The 16,122-nt window shown below is 36.6% G+C and overlaps 4 protein-coding genes and 1 non-coding gene across 6 annotated transcripts; 4 read left to right on the forward strand and 1 right to left on the reverse strand.

Annotated features, from left to right (window-relative positions):
• Positions 1 to 999: 999 nt before the first annotated feature.
• LOC130509009 (biotin synthase, mitochondrial) lies at positions 1,000 to 3,271 on the forward strand. Its single transcript, XM_057004534.1, has 6 exons — positions 1,000 to 1,271; positions 1,477 to 1,656; positions 1,866 to 1,972; positions 2,142 to 2,347; positions 2,462 to 2,601; positions 2,695 to 3,271. Exons 1-6 carry the CDS (start codon positions 1,068 to 1,070, stop codon positions 2,992 to 2,994), a joined length of 1,137 nt encoding a protein of 378 aa, XP_056860514.1. The 5' UTR covers positions 1,000 to 1,067; the 3' UTR covers positions 2,995 to 3,271.
• Positions 3,272 to 3,300: 29 nt separating this feature from the next.
• LOC130509010 (probable glutathione peroxidase 3, mitochondrial) lies at positions 3,301 to 5,317 on the forward strand. Of its 2 annotated transcripts, none has more exons than XM_057004535.1 (7): positions 3,301 to 3,530; positions 3,972 to 4,048; positions 4,181 to 4,242; positions 4,316 to 4,434; positions 4,530 to 4,697; positions 4,789 to 4,837; positions 5,125 to 5,317. In XM_057004535.1, the coding sequence occupies exons 1-6, from the start codon at positions 3,396 to 3,398 to the stop codon at positions 4,819 to 4,821; spliced, it is 594 nt and encodes a 197-aa protein (XP_056860515.1). In that variant the 5' UTR covers positions 3,301 to 3,395; the 3' UTR covers positions 4,822 to 4,837; positions 5,125 to 5,317. The 2 variants fall into 2 exon arrangements, with proteins under 2 accessions (XP_056860515.1, XP_056860516.1); XM_057004536.1 differs by having other exon boundaries at positions 5,130 to 5,317.
• Positions 5,226 to 6,141, reverse strand: LOC130509011 (uncharacterized). Its single transcript, XM_057004537.1, has 2 exons — positions 5,528 to 6,141; positions 5,226 to 5,443 (listed from the first exon to the last, which is right to left on the reverse strand). Exons 1-2 carry the CDS (start codon positions 6,009 to 6,011, stop codon positions 5,364 to 5,366), a joined length of 564 nt encoding a protein of 187 aa, XP_056860517.1. The 5' UTR covers positions 6,012 to 6,141; the 3' UTR covers positions 5,226 to 5,363.
• Positions 6,142 to 10,008: 3,867 nt separating this feature from the next.
• On the forward strand, positions 10,009 to 12,927 carry LOC130509061 (uncharacterized). The gene is made up of 8 exons (XM_057004618.1): positions 10,009 to 10,267; positions 10,630 to 10,799; positions 10,914 to 10,976; positions 11,248 to 11,314; positions 11,399 to 11,499; positions 11,685 to 11,729; positions 11,806 to 12,285; positions 12,499 to 12,927. The coding sequence occupies exons 2-8, from the start codon at positions 10,671 to 10,673 to the stop codon at positions 12,667 to 12,669; spliced, it is 1,056 nt and encodes a 351-aa protein (XP_056860598.1). The 5' UTR covers positions 10,009 to 10,267; positions 10,630 to 10,670; the 3' UTR covers positions 12,670 to 12,927.
• Positions 12,928 to 13,039: 112 nt separating this feature from the next.
• On the forward strand, positions 13,040 to 13,111 carry TRNAT-UGU (transfer RNA threonine (anticodon UGU)). The gene has a single exon. It is a non-coding gene; the product is annotated as a tRNA-Thr (tRNA).
• The last annotated feature ends 3,011 nt before the right edge of the window (positions 13,112 to 16,122 follow it).

A 16,122-nucleotide genomic window follows, 5' to 3' on the forward strand; every position in this document is an offset into this window, starting at 1 on the left:
TAACTCAAAATAAACAACAAACATAAATCTGTTTACTATGTAAACTAAAAATTAAAAAAACAACAACTGATTTACAGCTAAAACAATCATATTTATTTATTTTTACAACTAACATTTCAAATTTTAAGAATATAGTAAAATAAAAATAGTATATAAGAGTCAAACATATATTTTCACATTTTTTCTTAGAAAAATGAAAAATCAATTAAATAGTGATAGTTGAACACTAATTATAAAATATTAAATTTTAGCTAGTAATAATTTTAAACACTTAATTATATGTTAATTTTTAAGAACCGGGTTTTAAAATTAAACCGGGTCACCGGTTTTACCGGGTTTCAGCCGATTTTACTGGTTTTTATCAAATCCGGGTTTTAAAGTGAACCGGACTCGGCTTCTTTAGAGAGTCACGGTCGGACCGGTTCGACCTGCCGGTCCGATCCGGTTTTCAAAACACTGACTAAAAGTAAAACCGTACAAGGGAGTTGTCCAGATTCTTTCCTACCACCAAGTCCACCTCCTGTTTCCAAGGATTAAGCTAAAGAGATGAAGATCTAACTCTTATAGAAAATCTATCGTTTAGACAAAAGAGCATAAGAATAGGGAAACCTAATCTTCTTGGTATCCATCCAGGCATCAGTTGCTGCCTATTATAATCAACAATAATCTCTCTACCATCAATGAACGAGTGATGAGCAACCTATAAAACCATACATGGATTTCAAACAGCTTTACAGACCAAATGAGCTTTGTAGATTCAGAAACAACATACAAATCAATGAGCTTTGTAGATTCAGAAACAAAGCGATTAAAAACTTTGAAAGAGGAACATCTAGTTATTGGTAAACGCTTTCGTCGTTAACGGTAAACGATGGTGTTAAAACGCAGTCGTTTTGAAAATAAAACGTTAAGGAGAAAAGGTTTTCGTTTAGTAGATCACTGTTTATGGCCCAATAAGAGGCCCATTTGTGTCAACGAAGGCGGAAACTCCAACGGTGAGCAACTTCACTCACTCATAATGGATGACTGAAGTGGAAGATTAGCGCAGATCAGTAGATCGAGATAAAATGATGCTTGCTCGATTTGTATTCCGATCTCAACTGAGAGCTTCTCTCTCGGTTCGCCAGTCTGCTTCTTACTCGTCTTCATCATCATCAGCAGCTTCAGCTGAAGCAGAAAGGACGATTCGGGAAGGTCCGAGGAATGACTGGAGTAGAGATGAAATCAAGGCTGTTTATGATTCTCCTCTTCTTGACCTCCTCTTCCATGGCGTAAACTTCCCTCCTTTCTCTCTCTTTGTTGTTGTACCTCTGCTCTGTTTCATGAATGTGGAGTTGGGGTTTCTGTAAAAGTAGAGAGTATAACCGTAGGAAACAATCGATCTTTAGTTTTTGAATCTCATTTAAAATGTATCTGTGTTACTTGGTGATGACTGATTAAACTGTGTGGTCTCTTTTGGGGGGGGGGGGGTTTCAGGCTCAGGTTCATAGACATGTTCAAAACTTCAGGGAAGTGCAGCAATGTACTCTCCTCTCCATAAAGACTGGTGGGTGCAGTGAAGACTGTTCGTATTGTCCTCAGTCCTCCAGATATAGCACTGGAGTCAAGGCCCAAAGACTCATGTCCAAGGACGCCGTCATTGAAGCTGCAAAGAAGGTTTAGCTGTTTCCTTGTTGATTCTTTAGCACAGTGTATATGCGTCGATAAAAAAACATGAAAAGAGGGAGTTTCTTATTGTTTAAGCGTGAGGAAGGATGATGATGAAAATTGACAATCTATGAGTTTGGGATTTGTTTTAATGAAGCATTTTGAGAATGTATCGAGCTCTTGTGATGTGAATCTAACAACGTTTGTGTGCCTGTTAGGCAAAAGAAGCTGGTAGCACTCGTTTTTGCATGGGTGCTGCGTGGAGAGATACCATAGGGCGGAAAACCAATTTCAACCAGATACTTGACTACATCAAAGAAATAAGGTACTCCATAGTGTTGGCAATATCTATGTTTGTGTGCATGTCAAACACCAGTTTGAGATATCTGAACTGAGATCCATTCAAAGTGAACTTCGTTTTCCCGTGAGAAGAATGAACATGATGTTGAATATGTTTTATAACTATATTATTTATGGCTCTCACTTCACAACAGAGGCATGGGGATGGAGGTTTGCTGCACATTAGGAATGATTGAGAAGCAACAAGCGTTAGAGCTAAAGAAGGCCGGCCTCACTGCTTATAACCACAATCTCGATACTTCAAGAGAGTATTACCCAAACGTCATCACTACTAGAAGTTACGACGAACGACTTGAGACTCTTGACCATGTTCGTGAAGCTGGAATCAATGTCTGTTCAGGTAACTTCGATATGAAACAACGAAAATCCTTAGTTTTTCACTGATTTGATAGAATACATAGATTAAGAAGAACAAACATGTTCTCAAGTGTTTTTCTTTTTAACCCATAAACAGGAGGAATCATAGGGCTTGGAGAGGCAGAGGAAGACAGAGTCGGTTTATTACACACACTAGCAACACTTCCTTCTCACCCAGAGAGTGTTCCTATCAATGCTCTGCTTGCAGTGAAAGGCACTCCTCTTGAAGACCAGAAGGTAGTAGAAACACATAATGCAAGTCACAGACGCTACAATGTGGTAAAGAGCTTTGAAAAATCTTGTGTGTGTGTGTGTGTGTGTGTTGTGCAGCCGGTTGAGATATGGGAGATGATCAGGATGATTGGAACAGCAAGAATTGTGATGCCAAAAGCAATGGTGAGGCTATCTGCTGGCAGAGTCCGTTTCACCATGCCAGAGCAAGCCTTGTGTTTCCTTGCTGGTGCAAACTCCATCTTCACTGGAGAGAAGCTGTTAACAACACCAAACAATGACTTTGACGCCGACCAGCTCATGTTCAAGACTTTAGGACTCACTCCTAAACCCCCAAGCTTCTCTGAAGATGATTCTGAATCAGAAAATTGCGAGAAAGTTGCTTCTGCTTCTCACTAATGTCTGGACACTCTTTGAAGTAGCCACCTTTTTACTATGTAGCATTACAGTATCAGTCTCAGCGACGCTAATAATGACCAAGATTAAACTTGTCACAAAATGTGTTTTTATATTCTCGTTGTGCTGAGAATGTGCAGTGGTCTTGACACATTGAAACTACTAAAGTGTTAGAAATGTGGCATTGGATTATCTGCATTTTTGTTGTGAATGCAGTGGTCCTAATGCATTGTGATCAAAACCCATGTAAAAGCCCATTAAAGTTTTTAACTTTCAAATCTGGGCAACAGTTGTTCTATTGTCTAAGTCAACTAGCTTGTTGTGTTGTGTTGTGTTGTGTTGTGTTAGAACTTGAACACATTTGTTTGTTCGTCCTCATCGTCATTCATAGAGAATCTGTCTCGATGCCTAGATCAAGAAGTCGCGTCCTGATTCTCTTATTGCCTCTAGCCTTTGTGTTCTACCTGTACAGGTACCTGCCTTCTCCAGCTATTGTCGACCAATCATCATACAGCTCCATCTACCACATCTCCGTTAAGGTATATATAATTAGCTTTAAACTAAGACAATTCATTAACTAATTGATCTCCCTTCTTGTGTTATTCCGAGATCATGTTAAGTTCTAGTTGATTCAGTTTATATGGGTGCCCTTTAGGACATGATTAACAACTCTATGATCGGACATTGCTTTCGTTTTTTTCTAATTGTGCTGTGTTCATTACTAATTCAGTACAAAGACTTGACCTTTAAGGGGAGATCATATGGGATATGATGTTAACTTCGTAGAACTAGACGAATGTTCTTGATTACTATTATGTTTACTGTTAGATGAGAAGAATGGGTATTTTTATGTGTGTGTTTAAAGTGAATGTTTCAAGAATCTATCTGGTTTATGTTAATCTTTATAGTTAACGAGCTCTCAAAATTTATTCATAGCATAAGTTCATTCATAACACAGAATCAAATTCTCTAAATTGCAGGACATTGATGGGAATGATGTGAGTTTAAGCAAGTTCACAGGAAAGGTGCTTCTTATTGTCAATGTAGCCTCTAAGTGGTAAGCTATTCACACCAGCTGTAGCCTCTAAGAACCAATCAGTGATGCTAACTCTACAGTGTTCAGTGATTATGATACAGTGACCAATATAAGCTTTTGTGTGTTTTCCTTATAATCTTTTTCTTTGTGCAGTGGTCTAACACAGGGAAACTACAAAGAGTTGAACATTTTGTATGCCAAGTACAAAACTAAGGGTACGCTCTCTGGTTTTCTTTGGCTTGTAACTAATGGAACATGTATTAAGAGAAGCATCGTGTCACACGGCAGGGCTTGAGATCTTAGCGTTTCCCTGCAACCAATTTGGAAGTCAAGAGCCAGGTAGCAACAAGGAGATTAAGGATAACATTTGCACAACCTTCAAAGGAGAGTTTCCCATCTTTGACAAGGTTGGTTCTCTTGAACTGGTTTCTCTGTTTCTATCACACACTCATGTTACTTGCGTAGTTTTGATACTTGCTTTTTTTTTCTCTCTGATGTTAAGATTGAAGTGAATGGTGAGAATGCTTCACCTCTATACAAGTTCTTGAAAGAACAGAAAGGTGGATTGTTTGGGGATTCTATCAAGTGGAACTTCGCAAAATTTCTGGTAGACAAACAAGGAAATGTTGTGGATCGATTTGCTCCTACAACATCACCTCTTGAGATTGAGGTTAGTAGACATTTCACACCCGCGCACATTGATGTTCGTTTTTCTTTAGGATCTGTCTGACCTTTTAGTTTTGTCCTACTTCTTTTCACAGAAGGACATAGAGAAGCTATTGGCATCTACGTGAACATAAAAAATTCAAGGTGATTTGTTTTGCTAGATAATCTCACTTTCCCACTCTGGAGTTAGGACAAGAAACTAATTTTTCATAGGGTTGAATGTGGCAATATATATCTGTTAGTTAGAAACTTGGAATGAAACTTTTGCCAAACTCTTAGGAACAGTTAGGTTGTAATAAGTACAAACTCTTGTGTAGAAACATAGAAAGCATCATAATCTTGTGAAAGTTGTACGTTTTTAGTCAAGGACAAGAACACAGCAATAGTTTCTTTCTTTCTCTAGACTTATAATGTGGACCGGTTTGGTGCAGGACAGGAGATCAGAAGCATGGAGCATGTCCGCGTTTGAGACTGGAGAGTTACTTTTATATACTGATTCTCTTTAGATGTATGCTTGTTTTGTGTCAATGAATGTTCTTCATCAAAAGAATAGAACTTTATTTATGTTCTCTTTTACAAGAATGCATTACAACAAATTTCATTACCAAAATCTTTTTGTACATATCTGAGCAGCTCATGAGAGTTATGTTTGTTGTCCATCTTCTTATCCTCAAGTGCATAGTCTCACAGTGCATGCGACTGCTTGTGCCCAGAACTTCAACCTTGCTTTGACATCATCAGGATTGTCCCCTGTTCTCACACATTTCATATGATCAGAAAATATGAAAAATAAGAAGAAAAAATATATAAAAGACTGTGAAAGCTGGAGCTTACCAGGACTAGAGATCTTCCAGCTAGCTATTGGACTAACGTGTGACTCAACCATCGTCTTAGACTTCTTCACAGGCGAAGAAATATGGTGAGGATGATCTTGGTCCATAAACTTCTGACTCATCGAGTAACAAAGCTCAAGAGCTGGTAGAGTATTACAAAGCTCAGGAATCTCCTCGTAGTTGAACCCGAAACCAAGATCTACACAACCTTTTAGCTCCTCGAGATCATCGTCCGTTAAACTCTTGGTCCTCTTCAAGTCATCATTCACCAGCGAATCTTCAACGTACCCTTCAAGCAACACATTGCTCTTCTTCTTATCCTTCTTCTCCAACTTCTTTGTTGATAGCTCATAACCGAAGTCATTGTTGATCTCTTCCTCAGATTCACTGTACGTGGAGCAGGAGCTTGAGGTGGAGATGTCGGAGTCAGAATCAAAGTCTGCCTCGTAAGAGGAACATCGAGAGAGAAAGTCTGAGTCGCACATTCTTGGTTTCTGCTTTTCTTTGCAGAGAGAAAAGTGAGAAATGTTAAAGAAGAAAAGAGAGGAGAAAGTGAAGAGAGAAAGAAGGTGAAGAGGTGCTTATAAAGCTCTCAGCGGGCGGCACCTATTTCTTGTCTCTTTCTTTAATCATGTTGTGGTTACTAGTAAAATGTATGTTATGTTATGTCATGTGATTATTTTTATAATGCTGATGATGATTGCCATGAACGTGTAAGTCCAAAATGGGCCAGGAAAATTGGGTCCACCATGTGCGAGCATAGAATCTAGATCACCGAATATTTCTTCTCAAAGAGCACCTTTTGGCCAATTATTCCCACTGATTGAGCATCTTCTATATATGTTTTATAGGCTGATTCTGTTAGGAAACGGAAACGGAAACGTAATCAGTGATACATAGTGGATTTGATATTATCATATTACACCGTTTACTCCAAATTAGAAATATCTTCTGAATAATATTACGAAGAATTAACCATATCATCTGTCACGAAAATATCATGTAAAAACGTACTACATATGCCAAATCTCAAGTCCCGACTGATTAAATAACGACAATTTTGTTTTTAACAAATCGAATCCAGCACAAACGAAACTACTATGTCTCACAATCTTACCACCAGTAGACTACCAATAGTACTTGATTAATTAAGCTTTATAAATATGTGATGTAAGAATGTAATTTGGTCTTTATATTTGCTAGTAATTAATTGCTATGGTTTACTGCATTAGTTTAGAACTATGTTTTGATTCTTAAACCAAAAAAAAAAAATCTATGTTTTGATTTTCAACCCAAAAATAAAAATTCGATAGCGCTTTAAAAATCACCAGATAAGTATTTGTTTCTCATATCATTACGTAAACACTGAATAAACATTGACAGAATCTGATATATGTCTAAAAAGGGACAAAAACGAATCGGACATAATGTGTTTTTCGTGTTCTAATATCATACTTAATCAATCAAATTGTAGTTTGAAGCTAGATATAACTTGCGTGTTTAAACTACATACCACCATGCATACACATCATTCGAAATTTAGTCATCTTTTTAGCATGTATAACTGAAATAACATAAATGATTAAACACAAGATTGTACATGATACATATTTATCCCATTTTCTGATTAAAATGTAAGGCGCTTCTCACCTTACACACACATATAATACGCAACGAATAATGAATCTCACGCAATAATTACCACGAAATAAATTAAATAACTAAAAGATAATGTCGAATGTCTTGAGCAATTGGGCTGAGTCACGAAGGAATCAAACCACAATTTATTTTCATTGTAAATGAAACATATGTGGATGTCCTTTTATCAAGAAACAAAATGAAATATACATGTATAGTATGGGTCCATGCAAAATCAGGTATAGAATGTAGATTGAGTTATTACTGGGTCCATACGCATACATGCAGAATCAAACTGCTTGATGATGCTCTGTGTATATGTTAGATTAGATGCATTAGTCACAGTATTAAATATGCATACAATTTCATATCTAACTTCTCGCGGCCGGCAACAAGAAGTCGTTGGCTTCAATTATTCTATTGAAATACATTTGTACTCAACACCTATAGGATATACAACTATGTACAAGTTTAGCTGATACCTATGTAGGTGAAAGACTAAGCTATAAAATCATTTTAATTATTGCAAATCTAATCATAAAACAATTCACCTTCGGCCTGCTAAGAGCATCTCCAAGGGTTCACTCTATTTTCTACACTAAAATAGAGTGACTCTATAATAGAGATGGAGTTTGCTCCAATGGTACTCTATTTTAGAATAGAAAATAGAGTGATGAACAAAAAAAAAACAACTTACTCTATATTTGGAGTAAACCTATTTTTCACTCTATTATAGAGTGAAGAATAAAGTACCATTGGAGCATTTTTTACTCTAAACTCTATTTTAAAGTAAAAAATAGAGTGGGGTTGGAGATGCTCTAATAAAAGTCGTTGCCCTCGAGATGTGCCACATCAGAAAAACAATTATTAAATACGACAAGTAACTTTAGATTCCACGAAAACATTTTAGTTTTCTAATCTTATTTTGTAGCTATTGGCAAACAAATTAAAAGTGTGGTTCTTTAATCTTTTTTTTTTTGCTAAATAAAATTTTAATTAATTAGCAAATGTGATTCTTTAATCTTCTTTAGCCTAATCGACAAATGTTAGTGAAGTGACGCAAATTAGTGGAAAGGCTATTAGGGTACGAATCCTATTTAACTGTTAACCAATCTTCATGTGGTTTCTCTTCTTTTTTGAAAGCTCCTTGCTGTGAACAGCTAAAATATAAAATCATCGAGAAGAGAAAAACTGTAGAAGCTAAAACAAGATTGCTTCTCGAAATTTCTAATGGAGAAATATTAATTATATGAAAGAAAATGATCGTGGTCCAGCTTTTAATGAGCTTAATTGGTTTTATTGACAAATTAACATGACTTTGATATATATGGTGCGCCGGCATCAAATAGAGCCAAACGTGTCATGTTAATATATGATGACGTTTGTCATGATGAAATAAATTGATAGTGGTCCAGCTTTTACCACATATAACATGACTTGGTATATATGAATTAATGAATATATGATATACCATTATATATTTTTTTTGACTAAAATATACCATTATATTTCTTCAAGGAGATGTGAACTGTATATATGTAGTCAATAAAACAGAATTGAATAACCAAATCACAAACCTACATTGCATAGTGGACACATAAGACAACACAACACAAAGGATACATCATACAAGATCAAATCATACATCTTGGTGGCCCTTTGATGTCCCTAATTTGTATTGCCATGTCCAAAATACAATAAATGTATCTGTTTCATCTCCCTTTGTTTTCCTCAAATCAATTAATGTTGTCACTAAAAAACAAAAGACATGTCTGTTACTGTAGTTTAACAGAACATCAGATAATTGGAATACAGTTCCTATGACCAAGTCTTAATGTTTGTGAATCAACATTCATCTATTTAATGGTCTTGTCGAGTTTTCTATGCTTAGAGCCTTAGACCTTTCTATGCGCAACGTTTTGATCAGACAGACAGACACATACATCATACACAGATTTATAGACAAAAGAAATCTCTAGATCATAAAGACATTGAAAAGACTGGAATCTAACGTGGATTTTTTTTTAAAACACGGTTCCTTAACACATCGTACTATTCCAGCTTCGCATTACATATCAGTCTTGCGTATTACTTTGTTTAAGATTTTTAGTAAGATTTAATAACTTTGTTTAGGATTTTTAGTAAGATTTAATAATTAATACTTACTTATCAGTGAACAGAGATATTCACTGATAATTACATGTCGACTGATGAATTCTTGAGTTATAAAAGTCAGTGTTCAAGAAAGCGGTAGACGCTAAGCGGACGGCGATATAACGCCTAGCGCCTAGAACGACTAAACGAACACCTAGATTATTAGTTAAGCGGTCTAGGCGTTTATAAATTATAGCAATATATTAAATACATGTAATGTTTTATACTTAATAATAATAAAACTATTATTTATATATGATAAAAATTATTTTCATAAAAATATATATCACAATATATTAATTATTATAATTTATGAATAATAAATTATATATTATTTATTATTACAATATTATAATTATCTAGGCGGTTTAAAGAGTAATCGCCATGGTCCTGTAAACGCCTAGCGCATAAGCGCCGCTTAGGCGGCCGCCTAGACCGCTTTTTAGAACACCTATAAAAGTAGATTAAACATATATAAAGTATATGAATAAGTCAGCAAAACATAAACCAAATTGAAAATTTTGTATTTTCAACATTTCTGTTAATCTTTTTTCAACTTTGTAAATCGAGAGTTTATTTAGCCCATGTAAATGAGGGCCTTTTATGACCCATATTCATGGCCCTTTAATCAAAGAGAGATATCACAAACCAGACCATGAACTGTATGAACAACCAAAAGAATGTGGTCAGGACAGATATTACAAAAGCGGACCAGCTTGGTGGGAACAGAAGCTTCGATGATTAGTTGGCCAAAACTCCCTCTTTACTTTCTTAGATTTTTTTATTTGTAATAAAGATTTTTATTTTATTACTTTAAACGTGTAAGAGGGAGATCTTTTCTCTGAAATTTCAACCTCGTCTCTGATTGATCCTTAAATCTTCGCCTTGTTAGAGAAGAATCTCATCTTTCTTCTTGTCAACAACTCCTCCACCGGTCGCCTTGTTTCTTGTAAGTAACTCACATAGATCATGTAGTAAGTAATTCGCTTAGAAATGAAATTGAATCGAAATTCTTACTTTATTTGGAAAATCCTGGCTATAAGAAGTCATGTCCATTGTTTTTTTTACATTGATGGTTTCTTGTTTCGATTATGATCCTTGTTGGTTAGTTTAGTAGTAAGGATGTGGAATTGAAGAGTCACCGTAGATCTTGCAGTATTGAATCTGTAAAGTTTTTGACTTGTGTCTGTTCTTCGCATATATATATTCAAAGTTGCAGTCTATGGTTTTGGGGTTTTAAGGTTTTATAGTTGAAAGAGGTTCAGAGTGGCATTTCCATCTCTAAAGGTTAGATCTTTTTGATCATTTTAGATTTTTGCTACCATTGGAGAGAGCTCAGAAGGCTATAAAGTATGCGCGCACCATCTTTGCTTGCGCAATGCTGGCCCGGTTTGATGCCTCAGGATTGTAGTGGTGTGTCTGCACTATCTGAGAAGGATTTGCAGCTTCCATCACCAGCTGTTGAGATCATACCTTCTAAGGTTGTTTGCTCTTTGTTGTTCTATCATCATTACCATTATAAGATGTTCCATTTTATGTATGGAGTAGAATTGTTTATACCTTGCAGTTCTGAATCTCTTTATTTGTTTTTGTAGACAGCAACTCATCACAGGTATTCAGGGGAGAATCTAGATGTGCTCGGTTTACAAATTTTCAAGGTAACTATTGATAAAGACAGTTAACAGCTAGTTCTAAGCTTTATTATGTGTGATATATGTTAGAACTTAGTATGTCAAGAAGAGTCCATTTAAATATTATCATCAAAAAGTATAAAACTATTAATTCATGTTCGTAAGCTTTATTTTGTTGCTTTGACCGTGGAACTTGTGTGTTTGCTTCATTACTCAGAAAGACCATGTCACACTTCTCTGCAACGTATAGAGTGAATCCAAAATCTTTGCATTGAAAACAATCATCAATTTCTTGCAGGGAAAAGTAAGTGTTGCTGATATGATCGGCCTCTCTAGCTCAGAAACTGCTCCCCCAAAATATGAAGGTATGCGCTTCAGATTCACTTGCATCTGATCGTTCTCATTATGTTAAACTGAATCATTTTTTTTTTTTTTCTTATATTGTCTAGGTTCTATGAAAAGTTGGGAAAGTGCTATTGTTCTTGTTGATGTACTTAAAAACGAGATCCGTGATGGACAGCTTAGCTTCAGGGGCAAAAGGGTCCTCGAGGTAACAACCAATGCTAATGACACACTAAACGTTTCCTTAAATACTTCAATATCCTGCAATGAACAACAAAACCTTTTAGTTCCATTAGGTGGCTAAGACCGTCTTAGCCGCAAAAACTTCACCAGTTCCTTGTATTCTAACGCCACACACCTCTTTTTATTTATTTTGTATGACGACATGAGCAGCTAGGTTGCAACTATGGAGTTCCTGGGATATTTGCCTGCTTGAAGGTAAGTAAAACTACATTAGAAGATGGCTGGTACTGTCCCATTTCTCATAATCTAATCTCTTTTGCTTGTTTTAAAGGGTGCTTCCTCAGTCCACTTTCAAGACCTCAATGCTGAAACATTAAGATGCACAACCATCCCAAACGTTCTTGCAAACCTTGACCAAGCTCGGGACAGGCAAAGCCGTCAGCCAGAAGTCCTTCTCACACCATCAAGACAAGCCGTCTCTGCATCTGTCCGCTTCTTTGCTGGAGAATGGGAAGAGCTCCCGACCGTTTTATCCATCATAAGAACCGATGTCCTTGAACCAGCTAACCCGGGAATGAACCTGAGTTTCTCAGAGGAAGACTTCATGGACGGATGTAGCAGCCAAGATGGGAGCATTACAGGACAGCCAGATTTCTCCTCGAGGAGATCAAGGAAGCTCTCTGGAAGCAGGGCGTGGGAACGAGCAAATGAGACTGAGCAAGGTGGAGAATGTGGGTATGATGTTATACTAATGACTGAGATCCCTTACTCGGTTACTTCTCTGAAGAAACTATATTCTCTCATTAAGAAGGTTGGTTCTTGATCCTTTTCTCTCTAGTTCTTGAATATGTGGTTGCTGTATCCTTGTTATACTGATGGTGTCTGATCATTCTCTCTCTAGTTCTGTAATAGTTCTCTCCTTGTTATAGTGATGGTTTCTGATCATTCTCTCTCTAGTTCTTGTATAGGTGGTTGTCTCCTTGTTATAGTGATGGTTTTCTTGTCTTTTTGTGTGTGGAAACAGTGCCTGAGACCACCTTATGGTGTGGTGTATTTGGCGGCAAAGAAGCAGTATGTGGGATTCAACAGTGGAGCGAGACATCTGAGGAACTTGGTGGATGAGGAAACTATCTTAGGAGCTCATTTGATTAAGGAAACTACAGACAGAGATGTGTGGAAGTTCTTCCTCAAGTAAGTGTAGAAGAACTCACTCATGAGTCATGACCAGATACTCCGCAGCTGCATCAGTTGAAAAGAATTCACCAAATACAAGAAAACTTTTTTCTTATTGGATAATGTAATGCAATATATCATGTTATTTGACCTTTTTTTATTGTGGAGTCAAATATTAGATCAAAGTTGGCTAGTAATTTTACTTGACTGTTCTATTTGTGAACTAACTCAATTTCATTTGTATATAGAAATGAACATTGCTGCAAATGTTCTTTTTTTATTTCTTTTGGTAAAATATCTTTTTAGTTTAGCTTAGTTCTGAGTTATGGTATCTGACTTCTTTCTTATCTCATTTTATGAACTTATTTGTAAGCAGAAACGTATAATCAAAAGCCCGTATAGCTCAGTGGTAGAGCGTCAGTCTTGTAAACTGAAGGTCCGTAGTTCGATCCTGCGTGTGGGCACTTTTTGTAAATTATTTTTTTCTTTAACTTTTTCAGACTGGAGAGTAAGTAGCAAATAGTACAATCAAATCTATTACTATAAAAAAAAGTTAGTTCTCTCCTGCTGACACGTCAGATGCCACGTAAGAAATTCGGTCGCTGAGCATTCGACACATGTCATCTTTAATGAAACGATGCGTCTTGGTTTTATGTTTTGTCTCGGCTTGCATTTTTAGGCTTATTATCATTTGTTTATTGCGGCCCATCGAATAGCAAGTACGCGCAAACCCTAGGTCAATCCGTTGAACGCGTTTGTGTTCTTCGTATCCTTTCGTTTAGCGGAGACGATGACGATCCAGATATAACCTACCGTATCGTTTAATCTCCAGCTCACACTCATGACGGCGACTTCACCAACCCGTTTTGCCAAGCTGCTCTGAAGCTTTCAACTTTGTCCGACTTACCGAGCAGCTTCTTCTACTCGCGGTTGTGGTCCGTCTCGAGTGGTCTCCAATCTTCGAATCTCTGCCAAGAAAACGCGGCTCTCTTACTCCGAAGCGGTCGCCCGCGGTCTCTTCCCAGTGCCAGATTTGTCCCTGTCGAATCGTCTTCAACCTCACCGTCTCGGAGCTTAACCGCGACCAAGATTCTTCCATGGCGTCAAGTCTCCATCTTCGCGGCTTTGATCCACCACGGGATTATCATCCAGGCCGTATCAGCTCTCCGTCGTGCTCTCAGCCATCGCCATTATCGGAATCAGCCTCAATTTTGGGGAAGGGAAAGCTCGCTCTCTCCAATGGTGGATTTTAGATAATTTGCACATCTAGCCATTGAAGTTTCAGTTATTTACTCTTTGACCCCAGCTTTATTGAAATTGAGAAATATCTTCTTAAATTAAACTTCATACTTTTAATGTTGCAATCTGGCCCTCCGTGTATTTGCATAGTGGTGCGTTGGCTTTTGCTTATTTTTAGTTTGACCCCAAAGTCATTAAATGTGCAGATTGGCCCTCGATTTTCGGCCAAAACTTCTTAAATGTGCAATAAAACCCTGTTACATGCAAATGTACAAATGTATGCACTTTTTTTTTGGAACAACCGTGCAGATTGGCACTTTTTCTACAGATTGGCACTTTTCACAGTTTAATAATATAGATATTTTTAAAAAGAGTAAAATTAGTATTTAAAATGCTCTCTAAAATGATTTATATGAACTTTAGGGACATGCTAAAGACCTATAAAGACATGAGATATTAAAAGTTCTAAACTTTAATTTTGCTCTGGTTGATTCAGATCGAAGTGATCTCAGAGATTAGTGGAATGATTGAGGAAAAGTTAATAGATTAAAAAAAGTTTCTACGAAAATAAGATCACAGTAAAAAAATTAATAGATAATAAAAAATAAAAAATTAAAAATAATTGTTACGGAAATATAATAAAATACAGAAATATAAAATATAAAAACAAAAATGAATAATTTTTATATAAAATAGATAAGTTAAGTTATTTATGTAAAGAATTCTAAATAAACTATAAAAAGATTCATAACTGTGAAAAAATAAATATATAGTTATATAGTCGATAAGAGACATATAATATAAAATAATGTAAGAGCATGAGTAAAACCAGATAACTTCAAATTAAACAAATATATCGGCAATTATATACTATCAAAATAATAACAGAATAAAATTCCAAATAAACAATCTTATTAATTGTAAGTAAAAATTTAGTTAATTGTAAAGAGAATGAATCTGGATAAAGAATAAAAATCAAATATAGAAAAAACATTTTAAAATAAAATAAAAAAAAATTAAAAATATTTACTCTAACTTTTTAAATTATTATTCCGCCCGTAGGGCGGGCCGGTCCTAGTCTTTATATATAAAAGAGTCTTTTAATCTCTCCTGCGGCATCCACGTAGGCGGACACGTCATTAATTCATTCGTTTGTATGCCGACACGTGTCCGCTTCCCTCATCCGCACCGTTTCATTAACTGTCGACTCTATTTGTTTTGGGCTTAATCTATTATTTTATGACGCTAGGGTTGACGCATAACATGGGCCTGCGAGAAGTTCATTTAGGCCCAATCCCCAAAACCCTTTCTCTACACATCGTCCTCTCGGCTTCCATGTTCTGTGATTTCTCTCCAAGGAAAAAATCATTGTAACGCATGCAATACTAAAGGTTCGCCATTATCGTTCACATTCATTCTAAACGCGTTTCCACCACATTTATTCCCCATCACCCTCTCTTTCAGCTTCTTCTCACTCATTCTCCTATAAATATTCTCTGTCGCCATGAATCTCAAAGAAGCTTTGCGCCTCTCCTCTCCATAAACGGCCAAAAAACTATCCAAACCATGACCGCCTCCCAATTATGGCTCTCTGCATTGAATCTTTGTGATGGCGACATAGTCACACGGCTGCTCCTTTTTGGGAAGCTCGAATGTGGAGAAAGGCGGTTATAAGAAGCTAGGATGATATAAAAAAAAAAAAAAAAAAGAAAAGCTAGGATGATGAGTACTGAATCCTCATGATAAGATTCTCTAATTGGCTACATACCTCAACAACTTCGTAAGTGTTTCTTCCCATGAAAAGCTCAGTTTTTAGGTCTTTTGTTTGCTGTTTGAAAGATTGAACCTTGCGTCCAGGGATTGATTCATATATGCTGAGATTTTTGTGCTGAAGACTAAATGAATGATCTTCCAATACCGAAGCTTCGATTCTTCTGCTGACAATGGGGGTTGTAAATCTTTGTAAATAGAAAGAAAGAAGTGAAGACAAGTCGTGATACCAACGTTTCGTCTCTCTGGTCCCGACTCTTATCCGCCCAGTCTCCACTGCGGCTGCATCAGCGATCTCTTCCCAATGCGCAGATCATAGTGACGTTGTGTCTCTCGGTGGCGATTGATGCTGCAGAGGATCCTGTTGGGTTAAGGCATGTGCTTATTCCTAGGCTGGAGAGAGGTGATGAGTCAGAAGATGAAAAACCAAAAGATTTGTCACCTGACTTTGTAGGTATTATAATTT

This window comes from Raphanus sativus, chromosome 3 (genome assembly GCF_000801105.2).
Source record: "Raphanus sativus cultivar WK10039 chromosome 3, ASM80110v3, whole genome shotgun sequence".
In the NCBI taxonomy this organism is placed as follows: domain Eukaryota; kingdom Viridiplantae; phylum Streptophyta; class Magnoliopsida; order Brassicales; family Brassicaceae; genus Raphanus; species Raphanus sativus.